This window comes from Chiloscyllium plagiosum, chromosome 6 (assembly GCF_004010195.1).
Source record: "Chiloscyllium plagiosum isolate BGI_BamShark_2017 chromosome 6, ASM401019v2, whole genome shotgun sequence".
Classification (NCBI taxonomy): domain Eukaryota; kingdom Metazoa; phylum Chordata; class Chondrichthyes; order Orectolobiformes; family Hemiscylliidae; genus Chiloscyllium; species Chiloscyllium plagiosum.
This window is the reverse complement of record NC_057715.1, coordinates 114,400,585-114,412,712: the sequence shown is the minus strand read 5'-3', so window position 1 is coordinate 114,412,712 and position 12,128 is coordinate 114,400,585. Positions and strand designations below refer to the sequence as shown.

At 45.6% G+C, this 12,128-nt stretch overlaps 1 protein-coding gene across 4 annotated transcripts in view; it reads left to right on the top strand.

Moving 5' to 3' along the window:
- The first annotated feature begins 1,743 nt into the window (after positions 1-1,743).
- Positions 1,744-12,128, top strand: part of uvrag (UV radiation resistance associated gene) — a 338,769-nt gene continuing 328,384 nt past the window's right edge. The window contains exon 1 of one of the 4 annotated variants that reach the window (XM_043692475.1): positions 1,744-2,025. In XM_043692475.1, coding sequence (XP_043548410.1) covers positions 1,966-2,025 — 60 coding nt within the window. In that variant the 5' untranslated portion in view covers positions 1,744-1,965. The remainder of the gene's footprint in view (positions 2,026-12,128) is intronic. The other 3 variants (XM_043692476.1, XM_043692472.1, XM_043692474.1) reach the window with 3 other exon arrangements.

Genomic DNA, 12,128 nt, shown 5'->3' with positions numbered 1-12,128 from the left:
AGGGAGGAGGGACTTGGGGGAGGGGCGTTGGAAATGCGATAGGTGGAAGGAGGTCAAGGTGAGGGTGATAGGCCGGAGTGGGAATGGGGGCGGAGAGGTCAGGAAGAAGATTGCAGGTTAGGAAGGCGGTGCTGAGTTCGAGGGATTTGACTGAGACAAAGTGGGGGGAGGGGAAATGAGGAAACTGGAGAAATCTGAGTTCATCCCTTGTGGTTGGAGGGTTCCCAGGCAGAAGATGAGGCGCTCTTCCTCCAACTGTCGTGTTGATATGGTCTGCCGATGGAGGAGTCCAAGGACCTGCATGTCCTTGGTGGAGTGGGAGGGTGAGTTGAAGTGTTGAGCCATGGGGTGGTTGGGTTGGTTGGTCCGGGTGTTCCAGAAATGTTCTCTGAAACGTTCCGCAAGTAGGCAGCCTGTCTCCCCAATATAGAGGAGGCCACATCGGGCGCAGCGGATGCAATAAATGATGTGTGTGGAGGTGCAGGTGAATTTGTGGCAGATATGGAAGGATCCCTTGGGGCCTTGGAGGGAAGTAAGGGGGGAGGTGTGGGCGCAAGTTTTGCATTTCTTGCGGTTGTAGGGGAAGGTGCCGAGAGTGGAGGTTGGGTTGGTGGGTTGTGTGGACCTGACGAGGGAGTCACGGAGGGAGTGGTCTTTTCGGAACGCTGATAGGGGAGGGGAGGGAAATATATCCCTGGTGGTGGGGTCCGTTTGGAGGTGGCGGAAATGACGACGGATGATACGCTGTATATGGAAGTTGGTGGGGTGGTAGGTGAGGACCAGTGGGATTCTGTTCTGGTGGCGATTGGAGGGGCGGGACTCAAGGGCAGAGGAACGGGAAGTGGAGGAGAAGCGGTGGAGTCCTCCACTTCTCGCTCCTTTCCTCATTCCTGAAAAAGGGCTCATGCCCGAAACGTTGATTCTCCTGTTCCTTGGATGCTGCCTGACCTGCTGTGCTTTTCCAGCAACATATTTTCAGCTCTGATCTCCAGCATCTGCAGTCCTCACTTTCTCCTTTTTGAAAGAACAATTGGCTTCACTACGATTGGCTCCTTTCCAGTGCATATTTTTCAATTTCAGGTTATGCAATTCTTGCTGTGTGCCCCAGTGTGTCAGCCTCACTCTATGTTCCCCTAACTATCAGCCTCTCCCTGTGTTGCTCAGTGTATCAGCCTCTCACTGTTTTCCCCAGAGTGTCAGGCCCTCACTGTGTTCCCCAATGTATCAGCCTTCCATTGTGTTCCTCAGAATTTCAGCCTTTCATTGAGTTCCCCAGTGTATCAGCCTCTCCCTCTGTATCAGTCTTTCCCACTCTATCAGCCTCTCACTGTATTCCCAGTCTAACAGCCTGACTGTGTTCCTCAGCATATCAACCTCTCACTGTATTCCCAGTCTAACAGCCTGACTGTGTTCCTCAGCATATCAACCTCTCTATCAGCCTCTCACTGTATTCCCAGTCAATCAGCCTGACTGTGTTCCCCATTGTATCAGACTGTTCCTCTTTGTTAACTTCTGCTTTGCAGCCCCTTGCCCTCTTTAGCCCCGCCCCCTCGCCGTGAGTGCCGTGACCGAGCATGGGCATTAATTCCGACGTCACGGGTCATCTGAACCAACGCGCCGACGCAAGGGCGTGGCTCGAGATGGTTTGACAGAAGCACCATGGGGTGGCAATCCGACCAATCAGCGGCGTCTTCCCTCAAGCATGGCCGGCGTCACTGGACCGGATTGACCAATAGAAGGGGAGGGCGGTAGGCGGGATGTGGTGTCGGAGGTTGGCGCAGGCGCTCTGTAGGAGTCGGTGAGCGGGCCGGAGGAGGCGCCAGCCAGTGGCGGTTGTTGTTGTTGTCGTCGTTGTCGTGCTGTGAGGTGATCGCCCGCCTCCTGCCGCGGACCGTTATCGCTCGGCTGTTCGAAGGCCGGCGCGAGGAGTCGTCGTAGTTGCTGCCGCCGCCCCGGGGGAAGGCGATGAACGCCCGGAATGTCAGCTCGTCCCGGGCCGTGCACGTCGAGCTGAGCTCCCAGCAGGTAAGGAGCCGGCGGGAGGCCTGGGGCCCGGCGGGGGTACCCTCCGGCTTCATCCCCCTCCTCCTGCTGTTTATAAACAACCTGGCGGGATGTCGGCGCAGGTGGAGGGCGGGGGTGCCGCTCCTCACTTCACCTCGCGCCCCGGGGGGGGAGAGAGAGGCCGCTCGGCCCGTCCTGGCGGTGCCGGCTCCTCCTGGCGGTGCCGGCTCCTCCTGTCTCCTGCGCCTTAACCGGGTCCCTTCTCCCACCCAAGTCCGGCAGCCTGGGAAAAGGCCCTTTGGCCCATCGAGTCGGTGCCCCTGAGCCACTCTTGTCTTTCTAACGCAAATCGAGACTGGACTGTTTCTCTTCTCTCTTTCCCCCTCCCCCAGGCCATAAGATTTAGGTCATTCCACCCGATGGTGGTCTGTTCATGTCATTAGAGCTGCACATAATAGAATGAGCTCCTTTGGTCCAACTCGTCCATGCCGACCAGCTGTCCTAAATTAACCGAGTTCAGTTTTCCAGCACTTGGCCCATATTCCTCTAAACTCTGGTTTGCAGCATTCACAGTTTTAGTTATTCCAATCCCCATTTTCCAACACTTGGCCTTTTATGTCTTGGCATTACAAGTGCACACCTAAATACTCCTTTAAATGTTAGGAGGGTTCTTGCTCTCTCACAGGCAGAGAGTTCCAGATTCCTGCTGACCCCTGGGTGAGAGCATTTTTCTTTGTCATCTGCTGTAAACCTCCTGCTTGCGTTAAATCTGTGCCCCTGTTCAGTGATCTCTCCACCAAAGGGAAAAGTTTCTTCCTGTCTACCCAATGTATGACCCTCAATTTTTTATGTCTGAATATCACCCTCCACTCTCCTTGCTCTTTCATTTTCAGGTAACAGCCTTATTCACTCTTGAGAGTCTTGATTGAACCCTGCCTCCACCTAAAGGAAAAACTTGACCACTTGCTGTGGGGAGCAATGTACCCACCTAATGCCCTGGGTTTTTTTAACCAATAGTTCAATTCTGTGTTTCTTTGGTCTCAAGTTGATCAATTTGTCCCAGTTTACTCTGTCCAGACCTATCGATTTTGATCAAACACCTCTTAAAATTAGAGTCTCGACTTCTCCAATCTAGTATCATAACTGATATGAGGAATTTCATTCTGGTAAACCTCTTCTGCACTTTCTCTGATGCCTTCACATCCTTCCTTAAACACAGTACTCAAATAATGCAGTACTCCAGCTGAGGCCACGTTCAAGTGTTGGACAGATTCAATGTAATCTCCTTGCTCATGTATGTTATTTGCTTGTGACTGAAGCCTGGAATATGGAATGCCTTACTAATTGCTGTCTCAACCAGTCCTGCCTGTCATGATGTCTGCATGTATGCACCCTTACGGTCCAGTAGCCACTTTCCAAGTGAGCCCTTTGTTTGATTTTGCCTCTTCCTGTTCTTCCTACCAAAATCTCTACCTATCCACATGTTACTTCATCTTGTCTACATAGTTTTGAAGGTCTGTACTATTCTCTGTTTATGTTGCTCCCAAGTTATCCAAACTATCTTTCCTTTGAAGATAATTTATTGTCCAAATTTTTCTGCAATCCTTGACATCCAGTTTAGTTTTCTCAAAGATCTATTCCAGCCTCATTGACGTTTCGAAAGCTAGTGTGCTTCCAATTAAACCTGGATTAGTGGTGCTGGAAGAACACAGCAGTTCAGGCAGCATCCAAGGAGCAGCGAAATCGATGTTTCGGGCAAAAGCCCTTCATTAGGAATAAAGGCAGTGAGCCTGAAGCATGGAGAGATAAGCTAGAGGAGGGCGAGGGTGGGGAGAAAGTAGCAGAGAGTACAGTGGGTGAGTGGGGGAGGGGATGAAGGTGATAGGTCAGGGAGGAGAGGGAGGAGTGGATAGGTGGAAAAGGAGATAGGCAGGTAGGACAGGTCCGGTGAAGGAGGTCCAGGACCTCCATGGCAGAGTGGGAGTGGGAGGGGGAGTTGAAATGTTGGGCCACGGGGCGGTGTGGTTGATTGGTGCGGGTGTCCCGGAGATGTTCCCAAAAGCGCTCTGCTAGGAGGCGCCCAGTTCTCCCCAATGTAGAGCAGACCGCATTGGGAGCAACAGATACAATAAATGATATTAGTGGATGTGTAAGTAAAACTTTGGATGTGGAAGGCTCCTTAAAGGCCTTGGCTAGAGGTGATGGGGAGGTGTGGGCGCAGGTTTTACAGTTCCTGTGGTGGCAGGGGAAGGTGCCAGGATGGGAGGGTGGGTTGTAGGGGGGCGTGGACCTGACCAGGTAGTCACGGAGGGAACGGTCTTTGCGGAAGGCGGAAAGGGGTGGGGAGGGAAATATATCCCTGGTGGTGGGGTCTGTTTGGAGGTGGTGGAAATGTCGGCGGATGATTTGGTTTATGCGAAGGTTGGTAGGGTGGAAGGTGAACACCAGGGGCGTTCTGTCCTTGTTACGGTTGGAGGGGTGGGGTCTGAGGGCGGAGGTGCGGGATGTGGACGAGATGCGTTGGAGGGCATCTCCAAATCAAGCTTCGTTGATATTAGCTTTCCCCCTAATTAATTAATCTTACTCTGGCTTGTTTGTTATCCTTTTCTTAGTCGCCCTAAACCAAATGAAACGTTGACTACTGCCCTCCAAATGTACTTGCGAGCATTTGATCTACTTAACCTATTTTATAACTGAGAGCCAGCTATAGCAGTGCTTCATGTCTCATGAAAGCAAATTGTTTAAGAACTCTTGTCCACGTTCTGTCCATAATGCAACTTTTGCAGTTTATATTTGGTTAATTAAAATCGCCCAATATAATCACTGTATAATTTTTGAAGTTCTTTGAAGCTTCCTTGCAAGTTTGTTCAACCATATCATGCACACTAGTTGGTTGCCTAAAAACTATGCCTCAATATAGTTATTTTGTTGCCTGACTGAAATCACCAATTGTTGGATATTCCCGTTTATCTTATATCCCAATGTGCATCCGAGCCATTTGTGGTGCCATCGATTTGATTCTGGATGAGCCATCACACTTGTTAAAAGTGAGTACTGGTTAGAGAGCAGTGTGTACCTCAGGACCCATGCATGACTTGGCTGTTTATTTTGATCTCTCTTGCTGGTCATTGGTTTCCTTGTTCTGGATACTGTCCAGATGTGGAGTGACTACATCAATTATTGTGCTGTCCATGTACTCTCATCCTCACTGCACCACGATGATGCCTGATACTATTTGATGAAACTTCGAGCTGCTTCAACTGACCATACTTCCTGCAGAGATGGTTATTTAGAATATGGGGAAACTTTCTTGTTTTTTCACATCACAGAAGGTCTGCATTCACAAGGTGGAGGGAACCCTCACATTCCTTCAGTTATTAATTAACCTTGCTCCTGCTTTAAAAAAAACTTAGCAATGCTCAGCAATTTTAGAACTATTAATAAAACATCAGTCCTGTAAATCTAACTGCTGCTTGATATACTTTTTACAAGTTTTAATAAGTCTTAATTAATTCTTAATTCTTTGATTCCTCATGGCCCAAATTTGTTTCTACACTTTATCCACGTCTTGCCCAGGTTTGGTCTTCTGACCCTGCTCCCTTGACCTACGGTAAACTGCCGACTGATTTTAATTTTTCCAGCTGTTAATGATACACCCATACTTCTAACTTTGCATCTTTTCTGGTTCAGCGCTTATCACCTGACTCCCTTGAGGTAGGGCTTAATGGGGAGTTTTGATGTAAATACCTTACAGAATCTTAGAGTGTGGGGCATTGTGCTTCTCTTCCCAGTACTAGTTCTATTGTGGTGTCCAAATTGTGCCCTTTCCCTTGCTCTTTCCCACACTTCTGTTTCCTGCTTTACCTTATCCAAAATACTGTTGAATGTTGTTGGATTCCCTTTTCGAGCATTTCAATTCTTAACTTGTTTCTAAAAAATGTTTCCTTGTGTCACTTTTTTTCTTGCCTAAGCACCTTCAATCTGTTCTGTAGGCCTCTGATCCCATGCCACTGGAAGCAGTTTATCCTTATTTACTTGATCTAATTTTGATGACCTGGAACATCTTAGTCAAATCACTAAGCCTTCTCTGTTAGGAGAGGATAGAATTATTGTTGCTCTAAAGGAGGTCAATTAGTCCATTGCACCTGGGACGTAAGGGCTTGTCTGGGATTTGAAGTAAGGTTTATGCCTTCGATAAGCAATCCCAGCTTTTCTCTTCTCTTAACTGATGTCTGTCATTCTTTGTGAGATTCTTTCTTTCCTGCTTCCTTTTTTCCGAACTTCTAAGTTAACCATAGTACATATAATCCCTACAGTGTGGAACATTCAACCCATTGAGTCCATACTAACCCCCCTCTCCCCTTGCATGCATGCACGCACACACACAACAAACTCCACACCAAACACCACACACTGTCACCCAAAGGTACAATTGATCCCAGATCCCTGGCACTGTCCAGCGGCTGTGCTAACCATGGAGTCACTGATGTATCTCTAGGTAGAACACAAAACACTAGGTTGTCTACTCTGCTGCGCAAAATTGAATCCTGTATTTCAGTTGTGGCCTAAACTGTTTCATTGAGAATTAGAGAAATGCCCTTGCTTTTATATTCTATTGTATGAAAGAAAAGACAGGGCTCCCACATGATTTTTGACAGCTTTCTCACTTGTCCTCCCACCTTCCTGGGATTTATATGTATTGATCCCAGGTTTGAGGTCCGCACATAGTTACATATGAACATGGCGAACATATAGGTATTCAGCTCCTCAAGCCTGCTCTGTGTTTTTAGAATTGTGCCACTTAGGAAAATAAACTATCAGTCATTGTTGACAATAGTTCAATGAACTATACGATGAGTATCAGTAGAAGCAAAGCCGTGCAGTGTTTTACAATTAGTGATGAGAATTATTAACTATAAGATTGTACTTGCCATATTTTCTCATTTGTATTTTCGAGGACTGCTTGCATACCTGAAAAGCCCAAAAACACTCCAAGACCCAAACATGTTTCATAGTCATAGAGATGTACAGCACGGAAACAGACTTTGTCCAACTCATCCATGCTAACCAGATATCCCAATCTGACCTAGTCCCACTTGACAGCACCCAGCCCATATCCCTCTAAACCCTTCCTATATTTATGTACCCATCCAGTCTCCACCACTTCCTATGGCAGCTCATTCCATACACGCACCACCCTCTGCGTGACAAAGCTGCCCCTTAGGTCTCTTTTATATCTTTTTCCCCTCACCCTAAACCTATGCCCTCTAGCTCTGGGCTCTCCCCACCCCAGGGAAAAGACTTTGTCTATTTATCCTATCCATGCCCCTCATAATCTCTATAAGGTCACCCCTCAACCTCTGACTCTCCAAAGAAAACACTCCACTCTGTTCAACTCCTGTCTGTAGCTCAAATCCTCGAAACCTGGCAACATCCTTGTAAATCTTTTCTGAATCCTTTCAAGTTTGACAGCATCCTTCTGATAGGAAGGAGACCAGAATTGCAAGCAATATTCCAAAAGTGGCCCAACCTACATCCTATACAGCCACAACATCACCTCCCAACTCCTATAATCAATACTCTGACCAATAAAGGAAAGCATACCAAACGCTGCCTTCACTATCCTATCTACCTGCGACTCCACTTTCAAGGAGCTATGAACCTGCACTCCAAGGTCTCTTTGTTCAGCAACACTCCCTAGGACCTTACCATTAAGTGTACAAGTCCTGCTAAGATTTGCTTTCCCAAAATGCACCGCCTCACATTTATCTGAATTAAACTCCATCTGCCACTCAGCCCATTGGCTCATCTGATCATGATCCCGTTGTAATCTGAGATAACCTTCTTTGCTGTCCACTACACCTCCAACTTTGATGTCATCTGTAAACTTTACCTTTTATGCTCCTATCCAAATCATTTATATAAATGACAAAACGTTGTGGACCCAGCACTGATCCTTGTGGCACTCCACTGGTCACAGGCCTCCAGTCTGAAAAACAACCCTCCACCACCACCCTCTGTCTTCTACCTTTGAGCCAGTTCTGTATCCAAATGGCTAGTTCTCCCTCTATTCTGTGAGATCTAACCTTGCTAGCCAGTCTCCCACAGGGAACCTTGTTGAACGTCTTACTGAAGTCCATATAGATCACATCTACCGCTCTGCCCTCCATCAATCATCTCTGTTACTACTTCAAAAAGCTCAATAGAGTTTGTGAGACATGATTTCCCACACACACAGCCATGTTGACTGTCCCTAATCAGTCTTTGCCTTTCCAAGTAAAAGTACATCCTGTCCCTCAGGATTTCCTCCAATAACTTGCCCACTACTCACCAGTCTATAGTTCGTTGGCTTGTCCTTAACACCTTTCTGAAATAGTGGCACCATGTTAGCTAACCTTCAGTCTTCCAGCACTTCACCTGTGACTGTCAGTGATACAAATATCTCAGCAAGTGGCCCAGCAATTGCTTTCCACAGTGATCGAGGATACACCTGATCAGGTCCTGGAGATTTATCCACTTTTGTGTTTCAAGACATCCAGCACTACCTCTTCTTTAATATGGACATTTTTTCAAGTTGTCATCATCTATTTCCCTACATTGTATATCTTCCAAGACCTTTTCCACAGTAAGCACCGATGCAAAATACTCGTTTGGTATCTTCCCCCATCTCCTGCGGCTCCACACAAAGACTGCCTTGCTGATCGTTGAGGGGCCCTATTCTCTCCCTAGTTACCCTTTTGTCCTTGATGTATTTGTAAAGCCCTTTTGATTCTCCTTAACCCTATTTGCCAAAGCTATGTCATGTCCCCTTTTTGCCCTCCTGATTTCCCTCTTAAGTATCTGCCTTTATCATCTCTTAAGAATTCAATCTCCTGGATCCTTATTAATAGAGAGTAGTTTCTCCATATTCCTGATACTCAACTGTTCATTTGACTCATAATAATAATTACTATGGCTTGGTGTAGATAGTACCATGTGCCAAATGCACAAGACAAACTGACTATTGGTGTCAATGAACTTGTTGCATATTTCAAAGAACAAGGATGATGTAGAAGTGCTGGCTGCTCTACTTGTGAGCATTAACTCAGTTTATTGTTAACTGGTTTTGATTCTCTGCGCCATCTGAGGTTTGAGTGTTTTGTTGTTGCGTTTTCCATACATTTTCCAATGACTTCCTCCTCTCCTGGTTTGAAAAGGGAACCTGATGGAGGATCCCATGTGTTGCCACAACAAAAGCAACAATGTTCAGGTGCTGGAAAATCTGAAATGGAAACTGTCATGTTGGAAATATCCAGCAGGTCTGGTAGCATTTGTCATAAGGTAGATAGAGTAATAAGTTAGAGCATTGACCTTCCCTGGAACTGATCTCCACCAGTGCTGCCTGATACAAATATTTCCAGCATTTGTTCTTATTTCATGTGTATTGATGCTTGGCATGCATTACTGTGCAGATTCTTAATTCCTGATGATAGATCAGATTGGGATATGTTTGTATTTACACCTGTCTCCAGACTCATTGGCTTCAGTTTATGTGATGTACTTGTTAAGTGGCTGTGTTTTATTTTGTCTGTTGCACTGATTATGGTCCGAATGGTTCAAGATATTATAATGCAATGCAATGTAATGGAAAAGTTAAATATGGTCACCTCACTGCGAGAAGGTATTTAGCTTGTTAAACTGTTGTGCCCTGGCATTCGGTGATCATTTATTTGTAACTTTGTTGAATATTAATGTTGATCTTAATAAATGTGGTTTTGTTGGGTGTTGTGCTGTAATGAAAATTTAAATGGGCTAATTGAAATTCAGCAGAGACAGAAACCTGGCTGCTAAATACTGCGCTGTTTGGAAGGTCTGAAGTAGAGAATTAGGATGCTGTGATGAGCCTTGATTTCTGCATTGTGATAATGCAGAATATGTAGTATGTAATATTTTGAGATTAGGAGGATCAGTGTCTATTACCCAAGAGGCTGAAGGCACTGATATATCCGGATAACAGACTGAGGAGAGATGACACCAATCTTCAAATAAAGCTTTGGATAAGGTGACTTTGTCTTGGAATACAAGCAAAGAACCAAGCACAAAATGTCTCTTTACCATGCTTGGAAATGAGAGAAACTTTCTCCCACATTTTCTATAGTATATGAAAGAAGCTCCCAAAGGAGGCCATTAATTTGGGATCAGTTTTGGAATGTGCCATTGGGTTATATAATACTTTGGTTTTTCTTTTTATTTCAGAAAAATTTGAGGAAGGCGATTAGCTGCTATCTAAAGTAGGTAACTGACAGGAATGTGCTGTGTCGTCTTGGCTGAATAATCTTTCCTTGCTGTAAAGGTTCTTAGATTGAGGAAGAGGTGTGTTGCCATACAGTTGAGAAATGCATTATAGATTAGGTGAGCATAATTAACTATGTCAGTCAAGTGTTGGAGGTGATCAAGCAGATATGTAGGGAGGAAACTGGGTGGCATGGTGGCTCAGTGGTTAGTACTGCTGCCTCACAGTACCAGGTTCCCAGGTTCTATTTCAGCCTCAGGCAACTGTCTGTGTGTTTGCACATTCTCCCCGTGTCTGCTTGGTTTCCTCCGGGTGTTCCTGTTTCCTCCCACAGTCCAAAGGTGTGTAGGTCAAGTGAATTAGCTGTTATAAATTGCCCATAGTGTTAGGTATGTTAGTCAGAGGGAAATGGGTCTCTGGGTGGGTTACTCTTTGGAGGGTCGATGTGGATTTGTTGGGTGGAAGGGCCTGTTTCCACACTGTAGGGAATCTAATCTAATCTAACCTAAAACCACAACAGACTGTGGAAACTGAGGGACTTGTAGGTGTGTTGGTTGCACTGTTGACAACATTCCCTTCACCTATCCAAACAGCTGGCTATCTGGCAAATGCTGATAATGGCTGACGTCATAAATCTAAATTACAAAGATGCTTCAATCATATTAAATTGGCTATTTTGATCAGTGCAGCTCAGGACTATACTGATGTGCTTTTAAGGTAGCATCATCATATCTCTCTTTACAGCACCAAATGGAACCACAGGAACTATCATAGCAGTGCTAGCATTAAATATCCATTTGAAGCTGCCCAATGGGTCCCTGGCCTCATTAAATGTCCACAACTCTTGGGGACTTCAGACAACAGTGTGTTTGGTACAACTAAGTGAGGAAATTAGAAAGTGCAGCCCTACTCATTTGGTTGTACCCGTGAAAGTAGGGGATTCCACATCTAATCAAATCATTTGTATCTGCTCTAATTCCTTGACTAAACAGTGGAAGTATTCATGTTATCGCCACAAATATGTACCTGGAATGACTTGAAGTTCAGCATTGGTGGCTGATCCCTAAAATATAGGCAAGCCCGTTCTGCCATCGTGCAGGTTTTTGCCTCTGCTGTTTAGAATGTAATTCCAGCTTTAATCCAGCTTTATGGTGTATAACCTAGGGATTTAAGATGTGTTTTGAAAGTTGTTGATGAATAGATAATTGGCAGATTTTGGGTTCACCAGGATTCATAGCATCATTAGCGTTCATGGGTTTGAAAACTGATGAAGCTTTTTCAAGTAGCTGTTGAGCCCCAGATTGATAAAGAGCGTCAAAAAGTACAAACTGAATTGTTGCCTAAGTATAGTAGTTGAATTCCATTGTCTCCTGCTATAAGCAGTGGGGACTAGTTTGAGACAGATCAAGTTGTTACATCCATTAGACGTTAGTTAAAATCAGATCCGTTACTGCCAGTGTTTTCGTTAGCCAATTTACTTCAGTGGGTAAATTGACAAGTAAGAAAACTGATCACTGTGAAAGAGATTGCAGCAGACAGTTCACATAATGGATGTTGTAAGGAAAATGTTGCTTTCTTGATGGTATGAAGTGAAATACAATGGATGTCCAAAGAAACTTGGAAGTTGAAGTCCATGAATCTTTAAAAATGCCACTAACAGGTGCTGAAAAGTGTGGGAGTCGGTCGGTTTGTAGTCCAGCTACCTGGACTACACCTCCTCCCATCCTGCCCCCTGTAAAAACGCCATCCCATTCTCCCAATTCCTTCGTCTCCGCCGCATCTGCTCCCAGGAGGACCAGTTCCAAAAACGCACAACCCAGATGGCCTCCTTCTTCAAGGACCGCAATTTCCC